Below are 20,446 nucleotides of genomic sequence, written 5' to 3' on the forward strand. Positions count from 1 at the left end.
GCATAGCAGCAGTTCAGTCATAAATCGTAAAAGGCATAAATCACTTTTCTTTTTAGTGCTGTTGTAACTCGGAACAGTCACGAAACAAATGGTTGTAAATTGAGGATTCTCTGTAATTTTACTGGGAATGTGCTGAGCCTACAAACAGAAGCACGTGGCCCTCCAAACTTTCAAGCAGAGGCATCAGGTTTTGTGGCCCCCTGGGAAAATATCCCTCCCCACCCCCCCCACCCCCCATCCTCACTCTTTCACAAGCTTTGAGTGAGAATCCTGGAAATAAGAACCATTCAGACATTTTCTTCCCTAAAAGAGGAAACTTCTTAGGCTGGGATTCTTTGCAAGCGCATCGGCAGCCTGGCCAGCAGGATCTCCTCTTCCCACATGGAAGGACTCGGTGGCGGCTCTTAGATCAGAAACTGTTTATCCACCAAGGTCTTCTCCGCTAGATTTCTCCTTCCGAGCGCGTCGCGCACCATTTGCACAAGCTGAAACACAGACGGGCCTCCGTTTGTCCTCTGGGCAGCTGACTCTCCTCTTCCCTCTCTCCAAAACGGCCAGGAAAAAGCAAATTAACTCAACAAGAACCGCCTCGCTAGACCTCTGGCCGTGTTTACTGAATGCCGCCATCAAGCTGGTGTTGGTAGCTCTGGGTCAGCGTGCACGGCTGGCCGAGATGCATGCCAATTGGACGTAAACTCATCTCACAGCTTCCTCAATTCACACACGACATTTCGAGCCAGGTTGCCAGATTCAATCTCACATCTCACTCAGGCCTTTTAACACTCCCAGGAGTTGCGTTATCACTCACACATGGCATGGCAGACGATCTTCCGATGCATCAAAAGCAAACTTTGGGGGAGAAAACTTTATCTTCCTCATGCTATATCATGACTAATTTTAAGAAAATTAAGGGAAATGGCATTTTTCTACTATTTCCTCTCTATCTAGAAACATTTACCTTCTGCACAACAAAGGTAACAATAGTTGAGAGCACAAAATTCTGTGCCCCGAAATCCACAGCGCAGAACAGGAGGGTTTCAAAGAGAAGGAGCAGTAGTTCGTGGCCATAGAAGAGTGTCCGGCTGAACAACGCACCGTCATCTGAAGGAGAAAGTCGCCAGAGCTAAGCTCAGACCATCACGCAAGATAATTCTGAGGGTTCAAGCTCACCTCCATCTACACAGCCTGAATCAAGTGAGCCAGCCCTTAAATCTAGATCCCCATAGGAAGGAGCACGATGGGTACCGTTATAGAGAATCGAGAAGTCTCCTGGCTCTTGAAACTCCAAGTCCATGATCCTCTCCGAGAAAAACTTATCCTTCACTATGTAGTCCATGTCTTTATACCTCTAAAGATGGGGACAGAATGAGAAGCGGTTAGAGAAAGGACTGATTAAAAGGGAAACGATTCTGTAGAGAGGACATCTTAAGCCGCCTTGAGTCTTCGGAGAAAGGCAGCATACAAGTTGAACAAATAAATAAATAAATAAATAAATTATGCAGAGTAGACATAATAAGAGCTGCTCTATTATGTGTCACTGCACAGTCAGCCAGATGTTTAGACTAGTCTTGGCAGTTTTATCCACCCATTGAGTCCTTCCCAAGGATCTGGGATTAGCAGATATGATTGTTTGATGGGATTAAAGGTCCCGGGATGTAATGTTCCAAGTCAAGCTGCCTTTTGCAATTGACTGGTGGTGTCAATTTTTTTGTCAATATTATTATTATTCTTCCTTTCTTCTTCCCCAAGGAGCCTAAAAATGTTTCAAAAAGAGTTTAATTCTTCTGGAGTGGGTGGCTATGATAATTGGACAAATTAAATTAATCCACTAATATGAACTCCATTACATTTTTTAAAAAAGAATACAGTTTTGGTGAAAAGAGAATGTAAAATTCCAAGTGGCTGCCATGGGGAAGATCACGCAATGCCTCACGCACCTAAGAATCCCGTTGACCATCTTTGGCCTCTCTTGACTTGGACCCAATGTTCCCCTCAAACCAGCTTTAGAGCTCTTTTCCAGCTGCTGAACTCAAGAGAAGGACAGAGCGAACAAATCACCACCCGTGGTCTGGAAAAAGTTTAGCCAAATGTGGGTGAAGACTCACATGTTCCAAGAAGGAGACCAGGAACCAATTCAGCGCATGGTAGCCTTTCATCCTCTGCTCGTGAAGATCAGGGCGACTATGGAGTCCTCTCTGATGCTACAAGGAGAACATTCATGGACTTTAGAAGTTCAACCCTGCCTCTTGGTAGGCACTGGTGAAAAGGAGGTGAAAAATTGATTTATTTCACTCGGATCTTCCCTTCAGCAGGAGAAATGTCAGTTCAATTTTCACCTGCCTGCGCTTGAAAACTCATCTCCGGCCCCAGAGGGAGTTTTCAATTAGAAAGTGAAGTAGAAAGTGAGAAAACAGGTTGGCTACGCTCAGCCACTGTTCCTTGAAGGAGCTAAACCCAGAAAGTTCAACCAAGGTTCACTTTTAAGAAATAAAAAACAACAACACGGTTTTGTGGCACCCAAGAGCTAGATAGATTTATAGGAGCATCTGTTTCCACGGTCGGCTACCCAATGCTTCAAGAGGTCCTCTCAGGGCAGAAAACCCCTGGCACAATAAATCCAGTATTAAACACTTCTATGTTTAGTTGGGAAATGCTCATTTTTTTCTCTGACCACCCTGGACAAAAAAAAACAAACATGCACAAGGTTTTTGCCACTCTTTATAATTTTTCTCAGTAACCTCAATATCTTTTTATAGCTCTAACTTTCAACAATCCCCATCACTGAAGGAGGCTGAATGGGGGGGTTTCAGAGCTACTGTGCCTTTCAGTAGAAGCTTCCTTCTTATTGTTTCAGGCTAGCTGTCTCCTCACCTGCACATTAATAATCAATTGCTAATTAATTAGCCCTATTCTGCCCAGGAGTGCATCAGAACTGCTTTTACAACAATTTTGTTCCCTATTTAATCGGAAGGATTACAAAGAAGCAGCTTCTAATTCATATGGCATGGGTTTCGCTTCTAAGCTAACATGGAAAGAGCTCTTCAGAGCCTGCAGAGCTAAAAGGATTATGAGTTCACCAGCATGAGATGTGACAAAATGTGTGTCATTGCATCACAATGTCTGCCTCTTATGCATGACACTATGGACATAACAAAAGGCAAGGGATGTCACAATATTGCAATTCGGTGCTTCATTACTTGCATCCACAGCTTCCCCTCGCAGATTAACCAAGGAGAAAAATGTTTACGTTTCAAGACAGATTTCAGGCACTCGAACGATGTTCATTGGGAATGTCTCGGCCTTTTGGTTGAGATCAAGTGTGTGGAATTTCTGCCCCATCATCTCCGGAGGATGGCAGATGAGGAAATGGGCCTTTATGAGATGGATCACCGAGTCTCTCTGCCGTGAAGGATAGGTAAATCATTCTTAAGGAAGCTTGTGCAGCGTTTCTGAAAAAGCAATTAAGAAGAAAATATTGCAAGGTCTGCTACCTCCATTAATGAGAGGAGGATTCTGTCGTAAAACGTCCGAGTCCGGTCAGTGAGAAACACCTCGAAGGTCTGCACCTCAGAATTGGGCTCCAAGCCCCTCAGGGGACAAAGGTTGTCCTGGGAAGAAAACCAACAGGAAGGGAAAAGTTCCAGCGGAAACACACAAACACAGTAAAGATTTCTGCATTTACCAATTCCCTAGTCCTTGCTTCAATTTTGCAGATTTAAATTACGGGACTCTTAAATTGGAATGTTTTTGCTCGGTGAAAGAATCCAGATTAAAGTATCCGTAAAAACTGGCTATTTAGCCTTTGTTTGCACACACTCGCTGAAAAGAAGTTCACCATTCCTCTTGGGCAGGGGTCTGCAACCTTAAACACTCAAAGAGCCATTTGGACCCATTTCCCACAAAAAAGAAAATACCGTGAACCACAAAACCTGGGTGGGTGTGGCCAACTCAACATCACTCACTTCCACCAGTCACATGACCCCCCCTAGCCACGCCTACCCAGCCAGTCATTAGGACAGAGAACTGGTTGTTAAAAAACACTGGGAATCACAAAACCCTTTTGACATATCTCTCTGCCTCCCCCTCCCTCCCTCCCCCCCCTCCCTCTCTCTCTCCCACTCTCTCTGTATCTCTCTGTCTCTGCCCTGGCCATTTCTCCATACCCCACATCACCCTTACCTTCTCAGGCCAGGCAAGGAGTGACTGGGAGGGGAAGGCGAGGGGCCGGGCCAGCCAGTGGTGGGATCACTTGACATGGAGCCACAGCAGAGGGCCCAAAGAGCCGCATGCCACTCTGGAGCCGCAGGTTGCTGACACCTGCTCTTGAGTCTTTCTCTTGGTATCCATCTGCTTTTAACACCAATTTCCCCCCCCCCCCTAATATTTAGCCCATGTCGGCCTTCCTCTGACTTAAATCTGTTATTCTGCAGCTTGTGCTCATATAAGCAGAAGAGATGACACATAAGGAAGGTTGGAGGAGGAGGAAAGAGGAGAATAAACCCAGATGTTTTCAGGAATCAACACTGTTGGCTGAGAAGAAGGCACCACTGGATGTTTCAGAGAAGAGAATGGTTCCTCTTCCCAACTCTCTGCTACATCCAGATGGCTACCAAGAAGCCCCAATTCAGCTACTTTGAAAGAGCGAGATAAATTCATGGATGTCAACCAGTGGCTTTTGGATATGATGGCTCTGAGGGTCAGAAGAAGCATTGAGGAGAAATCAAAGCAAGGATGTTAATGGGTTGGGTATTCTCCTTGCACACTTCCATGGGGCTGGACGACAAATGAATCCTCCTTATTATTAGAACAGGAGTTCCCAACCTGTGGGTCATGAGCCACTACTGGGCCACAGCCTATTTGCAACCGGGCTCCACTCACACGAGTGTCAGGGGGCTTGCAGCCCCACTCGTGTGAGCATCACAGGGGCTCGCGGCCCCACATGTGCGAGTGCTCGTGGCCCCAATTGCACGAGTAACGGTTGCTCACCTGCTTCTCTTAGAAAACCATCCCCGCCTTCCCTCCTCTCCCCCACTCCAAGCAGCCAACTTGGAAATGTGTTAGAAGGTTAAAAAAAAAGGGGGGAGCAAGGAGATGAAGACCTGTCTTCACCTGAAGGACCAAGCTGCAGGTAACCTCCAGGCTCTTTCACCTTGAGAAGGGCCCAAGGCAATGATACAATCCTTCAAGGGTCTGTCAGAAGAAAGATGAAGAACCAGAGACCAGAGGGCCCAGCGTTACCTCCTCCTTCCTGAGATAAGACAGCATTGTGTCCAAGCTCACATCTGCATGTCCGTGGATGCTTCGCCCGTGAATGTAGAATCCGTAGCATCTGTGTGTCAGGATGAAGACAGACACCTGCAGGGATTACAACGAAAGGTCCCTATTACAGGGAAATAAGAACACTTCCAAACGCATCTGGCTTATGTTAAGAATTAACACATTTCCCCCGCAGGTTGGCTTGGAGCAACTTTTAAAAACCAGTCTAAAAAGCCATATAAATGTTTTTTTAAAAAAATGGCTCAGAGCAAAGCCTTAAAGCTTGCACCAGAATACCCCAGGTAAGCAATTAAAAGCGGACACGAATCAGCTGAAAAGGGCTTTAAAAATGAAAGAATTTCGTAATGAACATTCGGCCATGTAAAAAGCGCAAATTAAGACATCCTGAAGGGCAAATTAGCCTCGCTCAGCATACATTAGGGGTGGGGGTGGAACCCCCAATTATGAAATGACTTTTTCAGCTAGAACTCCCCCTGCCCTCATTATCAGGGCGTTATTAATAGTTGCACTACATTATCACGGCCCGCTTTTCTTGGAAATGTAAAAGCAGGTTGCAACGTCTTTGTCTGAGCTGAGATCTGACCTTAAAAGGCGGAAGAGTAGGTAGCTCTAAAAGAAGGAGTGGGTAAGAGAAGCGCAGAAAAGAAGAATCCAGAATCTAGTTTCTCCCTCAGATAGTCTCATCCAGATGTGTGTGCACTTCTGCTCTCAGGATTGTTGGCAATGGCCCTGGGAATCTAAGTCCCCACATCTGGAATTGGCCAAGTTGGGAAACACACAATCTGACCGGAGGTGTTGACTTTTGTTATATGGGTGTGACTCACGTTGCTCAAGGAACAAAGGTCAATGAACTGATGAATCTTGTCCTCCACAAAACGTTGATATAACCCAACGGACACCAACATCTGGAACAGAACCAAGGATACTTAAGGAGCTGCAAGACACATCAACTTTCCATAAGAATCCAGAGTTCCTTCTTGCAAAAATCCCTGCTGGCTTCTTCCAATCAATCGGAACAAGTCAATGCATGTTGAGATACCATCTAAGAACACCTTTTGCATCATGAAAAGGCTGCATGGAAGGCGAACCAAGGAAAGCAGAGTGAGACCCATTTTTTTTCTCAACATTTCCAGCTCTTGGGCATGATTAGGCTATCATCTATCATCCATCCTCCATCCTAGGTGCTATTTATTTTCTTGTGAAGTTACAAAAGCTTTCTTTACAAATTTCTCAAGATAGGGAAGGCTTCTAAGAGGGGAGACATCATTTTACATGGAATGGAGCACTTTTTTTCTGCCACACGATGATTTGGAAATATTCTGTTTGTTCAATCTCAAGGAGGAGAGGAGAGGAGAGGAGAGGAGAGGAGAGGAGAGGAGAGGAGAGGAGAGGAGAGGAGAGGAGAGGAGGAGGAGGAGATGACAGGGAAGGGAAGGGAAGAGAAAGGAGAAGAGAAACCTGCACAATGGCCACCACCAGCCAAACAGAAGCAGCAATCCCAAAACGAAGAATTGGGCTCCAGGGAGCTTGGTAAGTATTTGGTTCAGGCTGCAAACTGACATTCAGGTCTCTTGATGCGAGGTTTTTGAGTCCCACCACCTGTGGATGAAAAAAAAGCCAACGTCATCTCCACGTGGAGACACCTTCTCTTTCTCTATGGTTCACTGGCTGACTCTGGGTAAGTATTCTCATTCTTAACTGTCACATGAGATTCATAGTCCACCGCTATACAGTTTGTGCTGAAAAAGTTGGGCTAAGAAAGGAAGTCAGGATTTTAGGTGGCTTCCCAAGGGGATTGGACAAGGACACAAAGGAGACAGAGGCTGTTGGTTTGGTCCACCCAGGTTTTTCCTAAGAGGATGGAGAAGAAAAACCACCAGAACAGACCAGTGAGAACAGGAGCTTCTGCCATCAAGATGAGATTCCAAGTTTCTCTCCCTGTCTCTCATTGAGCTAACTCTCCAGACCAGGAGATGTTTGCAGGCCTGCAGAATCTTTCTCAGGGTTGCAGATAGAAATCAGCAGAGCTTGGCATAGTTGGCCCTCCTGTGTCTTGCACTGACCTCCAAAAGCAACAAAACAGCAAACAGCTGAAGCGAAGGATGCACCTTCCTGTGTGTCTGGATTTCATTCCACTCATTAGCGATCAGAAAAATCCTCCAGGCACTCACTGATGAGGTTGGACCGCCTGGAACGGGGTGGGATGGAGAAGGAGGACATAGGCAAGCAAACAGAAACTATGAACTTCATTGGAGGACTCTACACACACCTCTCAGGTGTTTTTGACCAACTGCAGAGCTTGGCACACTGGAGACCCCTGGAGTTTTTGCTCTACGCTCATCTGCCTCTCCAACAGCAAATAATTCAGTGCAGTTTGGTTGGCTTCCAAAAAGGGTTGGAGCAATTCATGGAAGTCCTGGGGACCCGTGGCAGCCTTCATGGAATGAGGCCATCTCAGGAGACCATCCATGGTGGGCTACCATAGGTAATTGGTTGGCCATTGGAAGAACAGATGACCAAGGATCCAATCTACGGTAGGGCATGGCTGATGTTCTCAACCTGAAGCCCTCTGCTTTCTCATCTGCTGGTTTTCCAGGAGCCCTTGGGATGATCTAGCAGTGTAGCTACTGTAATTAGACGAGCGATACCATAACCAACAGTTATGTGATGTAACACTGCCCTTGTTTGGGAGCAAACCAAACCTTTGGATTTTTGGCAGCATCCTTTATTCGGGCTAAGAGCAAGCGCACTGGATCAAACCTTCTCGCCCCATCAGCTGGAGAAACCCCAGGTGATGCAAACAGCTCTTTCTGCTGGAGATTTGTTCACAACCCAGGACACAAAAGGAGGAAGATGAGATGAGACTCTTTTTGGACCCTGCATGCAATGAACATGACATAAACCAAAGCGATGATAAATGATAACCTTTCATTGTTGGTTTTCCCTTTGGCTTCTCCCAGTCTATCAGGAAGATGGAGACCATCAGCTGGGTGATCAGAAGATGTAGAAGATCCAGGCTCTGGAACAAAAGCATCCACAGGGAATTTTGCCTCTGGGATATGGAGATATAAATTCTTCATCTATTCCATATTTGGTCTTTTGATCATCTAAGGCAGTGTTTGCCAACCTTGGCCCCTTCAAGATCTATGGACTTCAACTCCTAGAATTCCCCAGCATATCTTAAGAACGTGACCTCTCCTACAGCTAGTTGCAAATCCTACACCCTGAGTATCTTCCAAAGAGGAGCCGAGCTCATGTTCAACTCAAATGCCTAACTCTAAGCATGGACATCAACTCCCAGAATTCCCCCAGCCAGCCATGAGAGTTGAATTCTGTTCTGGTCTGCCAGCAACCTGTGGACCTGGCAGTGGAGTCGGACAGTGAGGAGGCTGGGGAGAACAATGGGCCAGTCCTGGAGTCAGGAGAAGGCTCGGACAAGGGCTCTGTGTCGGAGGCAGAGATCGGGCCAGGGCCATCTGGGAGTGATGCACGGACTCCGGATCCTCCAGAAGTGGACAGCATAGAGGCAGAGGATCAGGAGAAGCCTGTTCCTAGTGCACGCATGCGAAGAGCTGCCAGAAGGCAAGAGCAGCAAAAAGGACAACTCAGGAGTAAGGCCAGGAGATGATTGGCCCCTCCCAGAAGGCTTAAAAGAGCAGCAACGAGCCGTTGGGTTCTTTGTAGAAAAGCAACGTTGATTCCAGTGCTTCTTCTTTTTTTTTTTTTTTTTTTTTATTTGATTTATATGCCGCCCTTCTCCGGAGACTCAGGGCGGCTTACAATGCGTTAAGCAATAGCCTTCATACTTTTGTATATTTATACAAAGTCAGCTTATTGCCCCCACAAACTGGGTCCTCAACTTACCTACCTTAGAAAGGATGGAAGGCTGAGTCAACCTTGAGCCTTGGAGAGATTCGAACCAGCAGTAAATTGCAGGCAGCTGTGTTAATAACAGGGTGCTTTAAACCACTGTAGTACCAAGGCTCTTGTCAGCGTCTCTTGAACTTTGTGGGGGTTTTCCCAAGAAAAGCCTTTGGCAGGTTGCCAAAGACATCAAAGGTTGGTGATAAGGCCGATGGACTGGTTATGAAGAATTTGTTTTGGACTAAGCTGGGAATTAATTCATTCTCAGCTGTTTTAATAAAATAAGTTTGATCAGGACTGAAATGTGTTTGGTAATCACTACTTGGGCCTCGGTCACAACAAATTCTGGGAGTTGAAGTCCACACCTCTTGCCACGGTTGAGGAACACTGCTCTAGAGAATGAAAATTCTCCAAGACATAATGCCCAAAGACTCCAGGTCTTTCACGCAAGCTCTTTCCAACTTTCCTTACCTTCAAAGTCAGAGCACACAGTGCATAGATGATAAAGTTGGTTTCTGCTTGGCTACCAGCAGCTGGGAGTGTAATTGCCACGGTAGAAAATTGCTGACCCTATTTGAAAAAAAGGCAAAACAGACGAGATCTTTCTGCTTGTGAGGTTCTATATCCCTCAGCACAAACCTTATTATTATTATTCTTGTTGTTGGCAGAATTCTCCTCCTCTTCAAGAAGGAAGCCCCAATCTGTTTACACCAACGCCATAAATGCAATATTCACTCAAAAGTAATTAAAAATAAACCAATGGAACACTGGATACAGGCACACCTGCTCACATACTGCCACGGATCCTTGCTTACCTTGAAAACGATCAGCCAGTAAATGCTAATTCCCAAAGTGACCATGAAAAAGACATTTGCCAGAGATCCAGCCAAGCAAGCAAAGAATTTCAATATGGTCTGAAAATAAAATAAAAAATTTAACATGAATAAAAATTGGAATCCAGGGAGGGCCAGCGTGAAGAATTTTGCAACACTTGTTTTTTTTATAAAAAAAAATCTGGCAAAGTCTAAGCAAAAACAACTGGTGTCCCCAGTGAAGTCCCAAATTCTGAGAGGCGACCCATTTTCCAGACGCTCAAGATCAAAAGGCGAATTCCTTCCTTACTATGAAATCGATGTTCTGCAGACGAGATCGCCGGGCCCAACTGTTCGTTTCCAACAAAGCGTAGAGGACAGCGAGAAACCCCAGGACCCCAAAGGAGATCTGGGCAGAGACAATGTGTGCGTCATTCCCAGCAGGTGGATTAATTAAGCTGTTTTCCACAGTTATTTTGGATCTGTAAGACTATCCCTAAAGCCTCCCAAAGCATTCTTTTGGGAACAAGCGGATTAAACGAGTAAATAGCTCAATCGCCCTTCTTCAAGCTAGAGGACTTCCAGATATGTGGACTTCAACTCCCGACATTCCACAAAGAACACAGCCTCACTGAGATTTCCAGAATTTTAGAAGAATTCTAGAACCTTTGTAGAAAGCCTACAGGGTGAGGGAAATGTGATATGGGCGAAAGGGTTGAAAGCATCTTCCTGGTGGGGCCATTCTCTTAGTGAGAAGAATAAGTGCTCTTCACAGAACATGACCTATTGTAATGAAGACCCTTGCAGAACCTGAAGGACCAGCAGTGTTAGCTTTAGGATGGTGTCTACTTTCTCTACCTCAACTGGTCGTAGCTTTTATTTTCTTTCCACCATTTGTCTGTGCAGGAAAATCATCCCAAAAACCCTGTTAAATGTTCAACAGACAGTCCAAAAATCTTGCACTGGGCTTACTCACATCAGTTGCTAGCTGAGCTGATCCAGGACTTTGATTGTAGGAGACTGAAAATGACACCTGCAAAACCAAACAACAAAAGCAGGTATATCTACAATGAGATGTCCACAAAGCTGAAGAGCAGGGAAAGCTGGAAGCCGAGGGTGAAGGGAAGTAAGAAATCCACGCACACCCCAACATGAAATGGGAGCCATGTTCCCTCTCTGCTTCTGGATCGGCAGAACGTAAAGCCGGTGGCCATTCCCACTACACGGACTCACCTGGGCAATCTCTGGGATGCGGTGTGTTGCGTATCTGACTGTCAAGGAGAAAGGTGGGTCTTCTACAGGAGCAGTGGTTGGTAGGTGGACACTGCAAAAGCCAGGAAGACGAATGGTGGTTGGCTTTGAGGGAAGGAGGGCTGGAGAAAAACTGGAGGAGAAAGCATCTGGGCATCTCCTGACACAGAGGAGTTTGTGGTACCAGCAAAGTGACATTCCTACTAGGTAGATGCTGTGGACATTTCTAATCACTGCCATGCAAAAGGATAGCTGAGAGGAAGTTAGAATAAAGTCAGGATCACCAACTAGGCATATGTTCTTCCTCCCTTTTTTCCCCCTTATTTTCATCATTTCTATTCACAAGAGGTGTCCTCCAGACTCTCTTTAACTACCTCTAGTAAAAGAGAGTCCACCACCAGTTCTTACTTTTAGGAAATTCTTCCCAATGTCTGATCACAATCTGCTTCCTTGTGATTTGAATCATTGCTTTTGGTTCTGTCTTCTGGAACAATCTGAGCTTGTCTTTTGTCTTCACAAAAGTCCTTCAGATGCTTGAAGATGGCCATCAAGTCTCTCTACCATCTTCTCTTCTCCAGGCTAAACTTACCCAACACCTTCAACTGTTCCTCCTCAGATTTTCCTTCCATTTTGCTGGTTCTTCTCTGGTTATTTTCCTCTTTCTAAAAATGTGCTGGGCGATATTCTACCAGCCCTAGGCAACCTCCACCCTTAATCAGGCCTTGGAAAATGTTATTTTTTTTACCTGAGAAGCAATTCCTTTGCCAAGGTAACAGACCCTGGAGCATTTGACAAATTCCCTTTTCTGCCTGACAGCCCATCGACCAGAAAGAACCTCCGGAGTGCTTGATTCAACGGGGGTGCTAAACATCAAAACAAGATGTAGGGAGAAAGTTTTTAGCAAAGGTTCTGGAGTTGTTCTTTCAACACAACGTACAAAGTCGAGCAGAACGGTTCCGGAGAAATTGTTTAATATCAGTAGGGTCAGAAGGGGTCAAGCTATTTTGCAGGGGCTGAAATGAAACTGCAAAACTGAACCAGTGAATCTTCAAGGCACATACATTGAGGGACAAAGCTTGTTGCAAACATATCTGCGTCTGCATTTCTACAGGTTGTGGGGAAAGGCTGGGTTTGAGAAGGGAAACTTTGCAGCCTTCTTACAAGAGGAAAAGGGAAAGAAGAGATTAATGAAGGAAGCCAAGTTTCTAGAAACGGTGTGTGTGTGGAAGGGTTCCAGCAAATGCCTTGAGAATAATGTAGGTTTTAATGACAATCCCTTTCATCTAAACCCAGAAAACCCCAAAGGCTTGCTTTACCTTGATTGTTAGTTACTATTGTGGGGTTGGTTATAGGAACGGGCCAGAGTTGGGTGTTCCCCTTCTCATCTTCAAACTGCAAAAACATCTCATAGAAGATGGGTTCTGGAGTCCTTTGCAGCAGGGCAGAGACCTCAAGAGTGCACTAAAAACAGAAGAGACCGTGGGGATACCATGCAAATGTTTTTGCTGGGCCCATTTAAGAGATCTGCTTAAGTGACACATCTGAGACTGACATATTCACTTAATCGTTTATAAAGAAGCCCCCAGATTCACAATAGGTTGCAAATGCAACCTGTTGTGACAGATGACCTATGGAAACACTTGAGGTACTTCAGATCTGCTGGAATAACTAGATGGACCCACATCTCTGATGGCCACCAAGTTGGAAAAGGTCCCAGAAGAATAAATCAAGTCAATTTTGGTCTGAGGGGTAACCTGTCTACCTAGATCCTAATACTGCCTTCTCCACAAACTCCAAAACAGGATCCCACCCACCAAAAACCAATTCCAAAGCTTAAGTTGAAGTAGAGGCATCACTTACAGACTGTTGGTAGGTGGTTCCCATGGTAAAAGCAGCATCCAGAATCTTTTGGCTGTTTGGGCAGAGCTAAATGGAGCAAACAGAAAAGAGGATACAGCCATTTTTAAGTATTTTAAATGGATTTGTGGAAGGAAGGAAGGGTGGGAGGGAGGGAGGGAGGGAGGGAGGGAGGAAGGAAGGAAGGAAGGAAGGAAGGAAGGAAGGAAGGAAGGAAGGAAATAATCTTAGTCTATGTTTTAATTGGGCATTGTGAGAGGTAGATCACATTTAAAGATGAAAGCAATTCATTTACCTGAAGTGTTGCTCCTTTTATATCCTGCCAACCCAGGAACTTTCCCCAGGCATCGTACTGAATGACCTTGAAGTCCATCTGCAGAAAAGAAAAACAAATTCAGTGGTCACTAGATCAGGCATTTTAAGTAGTTCTCCCTGGTTCATCAAATTAGTCCAAAGGTCTACTCCGCTTAGCTAACATGTCTATTTGATCAAAACAGCTACAGCTATACAGGCTGGCTGGGGAATTCTGGGAGTTGAAGTCCACCCATCCCAAAGGGGTCAACATTGAGAAACATTTACGGGGGTTGTGGAGGAAACAGGACACATGCAGTTTTTCTGGATCTGCTTCAACTTGCCTTCGAATGCTTCCCAAAAGCCACAGAAGGAAAAGGTCTGGTGTTGCTACCGTACCAAAGCTTTGGGAGATCTTGGCTCCTGAAAAGAAAATCCATTCATGCTTTGCAGAAGATGGCAGGTGCTCCTGCAGGAAACAAAGGTCCCACAAAGCCCAGTGGACCTTCTGAAGAGACAGGGGTCAGCGACAATCCAAAGAGACGTCACAAAGTCACTGCACCAGAGATACATCATTGGTGTCGTTCGCATGATGTGTAGGACATCAACTTCTCCCTGAGATGCCGCCACTGGAGCTGGAAAGCCAGAGCTGGAGTTACTTACTTGGCCTTGGTGTAAAGATCGTAAGGCCTGGTTTGCAAAGAGAAGGCTCTGAGGATGACCATGTTGGTGAGCATTTGACAAGCCGTTGCATTGCAGGTGTTCTAAGGAGAATAAAATAAAGCATTGAATGCAGAAAACTGAGGTCTGGACAGCAGGTACAATGGGTGGACTTCAGACCATTTTGGCGAGACTCTTTGTAAAATTAAACTCTTTCCTAAGTTACCAGCTTCCCTCTAATGGGCCCTGGACCCCACACCAAGGTTGCAACCATTAAAAAAGAAAAAGAAAACAGTCGGCAAGGGGGTTGCATATTGTCACATGAAGCTATCTACCAGGGTTTGCATACCACAACTAGAGTTGACATGTAAAAAGAAGAAGTCATTCATCTATGTATTCATTTTAGTTGTTTTTTTCTTGCACTTTTTTCTTTCCTTTTTTGACTTATGGGAAAATTCTTTATAAATAAAAAAATTAAGTCAAAGCCATCAAATCTCTTCTTGATATAGCAAAGAGATGCAGCAGAAATCCACCCACCTCACATGCTAGGAAGTTCCTATCAAGAAACTCAGATTCCCAGAGGGTGCCAGTGGGAACGCTGCTCTGTAGATATGGGGAGAGAAAGATCATGTTAATTTTTTAATGCTTCTGCCTGCATCCCCAAGAAAGAGCCCAAAAGATAAGCTCTTACACAGCCGGGGCATGGAAGACGATGGGGTTCTCCATCTTTTGATCCAGGCTTGCAAACACAACTCAAACCTACAAGGAGGAAAACTGAGTCAAGACAGGGCTTCTAGAAACTACTCACTTACTGTAGAGGTCTCAGGAGTTCGCTGAAAAAAACATTGTTGGATAAATTAGGAGCCAATTCTGCTGAGAGTAGGTGAACGTTAGCATTTCAAAGAAATCAGGAATTCTGGGAGCTAGTCCTCACATCTTCAAGTTAGTTGAAAAACACCACTGTAGAACACATCTGTAATGCACCAGCTGCTAGCACCAGTGCATTCTTTCAATGGATATTCCCCCACTGTGCTTTCTTATTCTCTTGTAATCCCTTTCTCTCCAATGAATGCAAATGCAAACATTAACTTCCTTCATGTGAATTATCCCAGCAGCCGAGTGAGCATTCCAAGCGGGGGAAAGGAAAGCAGAATCAGCGTCACAGGATTGCGACCACTTTACTTAGCGATGACATTGCCGTTCCCAATTCTTGTCGCTAAACAAGAACTACTTGTACCTTTGCAGAATATATAACCTCTTTTAGGCTTAGGCTACAGGAACAGCTAAACAGCGTCTCTTATTATTGAGTGGATGTTTTTACATAGGCAAAGTAGCAGGAAAGGGGAGGCAAGCAAGAATGAGATTGCAGCAGGATCCTGCCACAAATCAAAAGCTTCCCCCGCAAGTCTGCAATTAGCCGTGGCACATAATTTCATGCTCACTGCACGGCCCCAAGGGCACCCTCGGGATGCACCAATGCACTTCCTTTCTGCAGAGCTGGCATTTTGCTAGCTGTAAACACAGCGGCTAATAACTCATTAAGGCTTCTGGTTCCTGCAGCTTCTTCACAAAAGGGAAGTGGGTGGAATTTTTCCAAGGGCCAATTCTTTCCCCCAAATATGGCAGTTTTGCTGTTGGACGTACATTCCCCCTTTCCCTGTCCCAGCCCTCCGTCTATTCCCCACTCACCCTCAGGACTCGGGATCAGCTCTGGGGCACAGGAGCTGCACTGGCCAGTCTCAAGATTGAAGAATTTGTCGGCCGCACATTTTTCAGGAAGGCTGGAGGTGGCAGGCCCGTTCCTTAGCCAAAGCGTGGAGCCCTGCAGGGGATTAAGAAACAGCAGAAGGAAGACGGAGCTTTTCAAAATTGGCATTTTGGAGGAAGCTTGCAATGGGGGTTGGGGCACTCCACTCCCCACAGATTGATCCTCTGTGGGGCAAGAAGATGAGGAGAGCCTGCACCAGGCAGAGAACCTGCTTTTGTGTCGATCCAGGTGTATCCGTAGTAACCAAACACAGGTGTGGCTTCTTAGGAGCTGAAGCGGTGTGTCTAGCTTTGACTCACCTGCCGCTTTAACTTGTGGTCATCGTCTGTGGCCAGACTCGGCCACGGAGACAAGGCATGGGGCGATCTTAGCACAAGACTAAGGAGTCACGGTAGACAAGCGCTTTCTATGGTTCAGCACCAGTGTCAAGACCACACGGGAAATGCAAAGGAAGACTTGCGATTTATGAGGTCAATTGGCAATAAGAAATACTATTAGAAAATTGGAGTTGCTCGGATACCAAATAAGGGAAATATTGCACAACAAAGGAGAAAGGAAGGAAAGAGGAGGAGAGGGAGAGAGAGGAATGGAAGAAAGGGGAAGGAGAGGAAGAAAGGATAGGGGACAAGAGCAGGAGAGAAGGGGAGAAAGGGGAAAAGAGGGGAAGAGTGAGGGAGAGGAAGAGGAGGAGAGGAGAGGAGGAGGAAGGAAGTAGAAGAGGAGAGGAGGGAAGGAAGGAAGGAGGGGAAAGAAAGAAGAAGGAGAAGGAGGTTTGTTGTGAAAAGAGGGAAAAGAGAGGGTAGAAGAGCAACCCCAAATGTAATTAAAATGTCTTATTTTTATGCTTTCATTAGGAAAAAATATGTATATATATGATCAATTATGAATAAGATAATGTACATTTACAATATGTCTATAAGAAATAAAAATAAAAAACTTATTTTAAAAATTGGCAATAAGAAAGGATAGATTATGCAAAGAAGGCAGTGATGGAATAACTTCAGAGAAAGCAGATAAAACCCAAAGGCGTTTATAACTACTGTATATCTGATCTATGGAAAGAGCCATTTTTTTTTTACATTTTTCTTTTCTTTTTCTATTGTTCTTTCTCATAAGTGCTAGGAACTTAATCACTTGTTTCAGTTCCGTTGTAACTGTCAATGATGGCTAAATGGATGGTTATAAGTCAAGGATTACTTGCATTACATTTATTTAAAAAAAAGGGAGAGTTAATAGCAAAGACGACGGGATCTGGAATAAACATAACCTGGACAGGGGAAAAAGAGTGAAGATGTAGTTTCAATAAACTTTATTTTATTTTCCCTGATCTTGTTGTAACCAGAACTTGAAATGTTTTCAGTACATAAATTAAAAACAACAATATTCCACGTAGGACATGAAGTCGCACTCTTGATACAGGGCACACACAATTGCACCCAATGTACATCAGAACGTTTTATATATATATATGTATATATTACACAACCAAATACAGCAGTTTAAAAACTTCAATGAAACTCACAAGATAGAAATGCCGCGCTGGGACACTCAGGTTTACAATCATACAATCATACAATCAAAAAACAAAAAAAACAAAAAACCCCTCAGGTTTACAATCATACAATATGCAATTCTGGGTTTTTGCTTTTTAAAAGGGTAAACAAGAGAAAGATGGTCCTAAAATTACCTATTTAGCACAAAAAAAGCCAGGATCTGTTGCAGACCCATCTTCCTCTTCATTTCAAGAAGTCGCTTAAACCCTTCACGGCAATTACCTCCCGGAGCCTTTAAAGCAGACCTCAGAAATGCAAGCAAACATCTGGATTTAAGTCTTTGCATTCCTCCAATCGTAGACTAGTCTCCTTGCTCACGTTCGGTTCAGTGCTGCTCTCCAGCCATCCCCCACCTTAAAGAGAAAAATCTTCAAGATTTAACAATGGAATGGAGAAGAAAAAACGAATTCACACAAGCACAATTTACGAGAGACCTGAAAAGATTAAGCTATAAAAGGAGACGGGATGACATGCATCAGAGGAAGGGGACTCCTGCAGCCTTCACGGAATAGAGGCCACATCCTGGACTGCTGTGGCTTGCAGGAACCCGGGAGAAATCCACGCAAAGCCGTCTTTAATTCCTACTCCGTGCTTCCAATTATCTACAAGTGGGAGCTGAGTTTTGATGCCATTTTGCCCACTGTGAAACACCTTTGCAATCCTCAGTTGTTGGTGCATCCCTCGATGTGTTGTTTCCACTGGGTGTTAAACTGATGCAAGCTTGCTGGGAGAATTGGACGTCTTCCCCAAAGCTGAGCTAGAAGAATTTAGCAGAGGTCTCTCTCCAGATGTGGCAGTTTAGGCTTTTTCTGCAGGATTAGGAACAGCAAAAGCCAACCGTGCGGAATGCTGATGTGCTGAACCTCCTCCACATGCATAGCTGAACTCCAAACCTTTCGGTTTTCAAACGGGATTGGAACCAAACTATAAACAGAAGCTACTACTGGCAAAGAACAGGCTGCTAAAGACAGCAAGCTGCTTGTTTTGGAAACCACCAGAAAAAGATCTGGTTAGCAAGTGGAAATATAAGAGGGTTTCACAAGGGAAGCATCCAAAAATTCTACCAGTAGAAGTCACAACCAACTTAGGCTCTAGGGCAGATTCCACATAGACAACCAACCTCTAAGCAAGGATTCCTTCCTTGAACGCCAAAGGAGGAAACATGTCAAAACCTATTCATTTGGCGCCCTCTCCTGGTGGACAAGGGAACTGCATGAGTCCAACTTTGCAGGTTATTGCAAGATTTAAGATGAAGGCTCATTGTCATTCCTAAATAACAGACACATACGCACACACACACACACACACAGAGAGAGAGAGAGAGAGAGAGAGAGAGAGAGAGAGAGAGAGAGAGAGAGAGAGAGAGAGAGAGAGAGAGAGAGAGAGAGAGAGAGAGAGAGAGAGATGGATTTTCTTGTGGATTCTGTAAATCAATCAACAGCTCTGTCTTTTCCCAAAGAATGAGAAACCGGCATCCATCCAGCCACACAAAGAGAATGGAAATCACTCCCCTACATACCCAACATCAACCTGCCCTTAGAAACACACATGCACCCCAGACACGAGACCAGAGGTTGGTCATCAAAGGTGTGAGAAGCAGCACAGAGGAGACTTCTCCAAATGGGAGGATATGAAGAATATTTTGGTTGCCCCCAAGATGGCCTGTTGCTGCCCTGGAAGCCTTCGCATTCATGAATGGTGGGAATATGGCAGCACCTCACAGACAGCCCTCCACCTACTTCATGTGGACCAAAGGCTCCGTGAAGCTGACAAACCAGAGAGATGGCATCAACCAACCACATCATCCACCCTGGTGGATTTGTTCTTGTTTACAGCTCCGGAGTTAGATCAGGCTTCCTGGTTTTATCCGAACATATTGCATTGAAAGCACACAAGAGGTCCCAGAATTGCTCCAGGAAACCGGGAATCTGGGCTTGCACGCAAAGCTCAGCTCCGGCCTACCTTGAAATCTCTTTCTCTGCCCAACAGGATGAACTGATCCAGGCCTTCTGCATCTACAAATACCTTTCTCCAGAATCACCAGCTCTGTAGAAAAACTAAACGCTCTTATCTGCCTGTTCGTTCCATCGCAATGCGTGCACACGCCCTATTTTACATTTCACGGCTGTTGGGGAAAAAATTATTCTGGCTGCTTAAAATAGTCTGCGATCATGCATGGAGGGCTTTTCCGGTCCTTCTCAATCTCAAAAGGCCCTGCTGTCCCCAATGACTCTCCCTGCCTTGCATGGAGGGGTCTCCCCAGGTGGGGGACAAAGCCAGAGCTCTCGTGCCCAAAGTCTGAGGAAGAGGTTGGGTGTCCTTGAGGCTGCAGAAGGAGATGGGCGTCTTCGGATGGACAAGCTCTACGTCTATGGGCTGCTTAGCACAGCACGACACGGTTTAATAGCAATCATGCAGGACTATTGCAGAGTCTGTGGGGGGGTCTGTTGATTTAAAAGCCCGTCTGAAGTCTCAAGACGGTCCCAGAGACGGGTTTCTCAGCCTTTTGCCTCCGCCGGCCTCTCCTCTCCTCTCCATCCTGGTCCTGGCAGGCTGTGGATCTATTCAGCAGCCATTTGGTCAATGTGATCACTCAGCAGCTTGTACTGCTCTGAAAGGAGAATCAAAGGAGAACCAGCTGAGAGATCTTCAGAAACAGGCTGGGTGAGCTCAAGACAGCAGTGGGGAGAGCAGCTTGGCAGTCCAGTTCAACAGGAACTGCTCCACTCTAGAGAATGGAAATCCCTAGACCAGGGATGGCTAACCTTTTTGCTGTCACGTGCCAAAAGCACAGGGGGAGTGCGTGTGCGTGCCCACACCCATAATTCAATGCCCCCCCTGCACCCCACACATGTGCATATGACCCCCCTCCCGCACTCCCCCCACTTTTGACATTCAAAAGCAAAAAGATTACTGGTGGGCCCAGTAGGCCCATTTTTCGCCCTCCAGAGGCTTTCTTGGAGCCTGGGGAGGGCAAAAAACAGCCTCCCCCACCCCCGCAGAGGCCAGAAATGCCCCATTTCCTGACTTCCGGTGGGCCCGGAAGGCCCAAAAATCAGTTGGCTGGCACACGCATGTGCGCTGGAGCTCAGCTAGGGCAATGCTCGCGTGCC

The 20,446-nt window shown here is 45.5% G+C and overlaps 2 protein-coding genes across 4 annotated transcripts in view; both read right to left on the bottom strand.

The window, feature by feature from the left end:
• Positions 1–237: 237 nt before the first annotated feature.
• On the bottom strand, positions 238–14,733 carry LOC139323682 (meckelin-like). Its single transcript, XM_070953125.1, has 23 exons — positions 14,704–14,733; positions 14,550–14,615; positions 14,016–14,116; positions 13,697–13,775; positions 13,357–13,434; positions 13,065–13,130; positions 12,521–12,665; positions 11,950–12,067; positions 11,187–11,277; positions 10,930–10,986; positions 10,264–10,362; positions 9,957–10,055; positions 9,613–9,711; positions 8,203–8,296; positions 7,341–7,465; positions 6,736–6,876; positions 6,102–6,182; positions 5,239–5,355; positions 3,492–3,608; positions 2,106–2,201; positions 1,246–1,348; positions 959–1,101; positions 238–485 (listed from the first exon to the last, which is right to left on the bottom strand). The coding sequence occupies exons 3-23, from the start codon at positions 14,087–14,089 to the stop codon at positions 405–407; spliced, it is 2,103 nt and encodes a 700-aa protein (XP_070809226.1). The 5' UTR covers positions 14,090–14,116; positions 14,550–14,615; positions 14,704–14,733; the 3' UTR covers positions 238–404.
• Positions 14,734–17,088: 2,355 nt separating this feature from the next.
• KIAA0513 (KIAA0513 ortholog) overlaps positions 17,089–20,446 on the bottom strand; it is a 28,019-nt gene continuing 24,661 nt past the window's right edge. For all 3 annotated transcript variants that reach the window (XM_070953003.1, XM_070953004.1, XM_070953002.1), the window contains one exon: positions 17,089–19,944. In XM_070953003.1, coding sequence (XP_070809104.1) covers positions 19,895–19,944 — 50 coding nt within the window. In that variant the 3' untranslated portion in view covers positions 17,089–19,894. The remainder of the gene's footprint in view (positions 19,945–20,446) is intronic.

Source organism: Pituophis catenifer, unplaced genomic scaffold (assembly GCF_029215685.1).
Source record: "Pituophis catenifer annectens isolate HBS135680 unplaced genomic scaffold, rPitCat1.0.hap2 SCAF_13, whole genome shotgun sequence".
Classification (NCBI taxonomy): Eukaryota; Metazoa; Chordata; class Lepidosauria; order Squamata; family Colubridae; genus Pituophis; species Pituophis catenifer.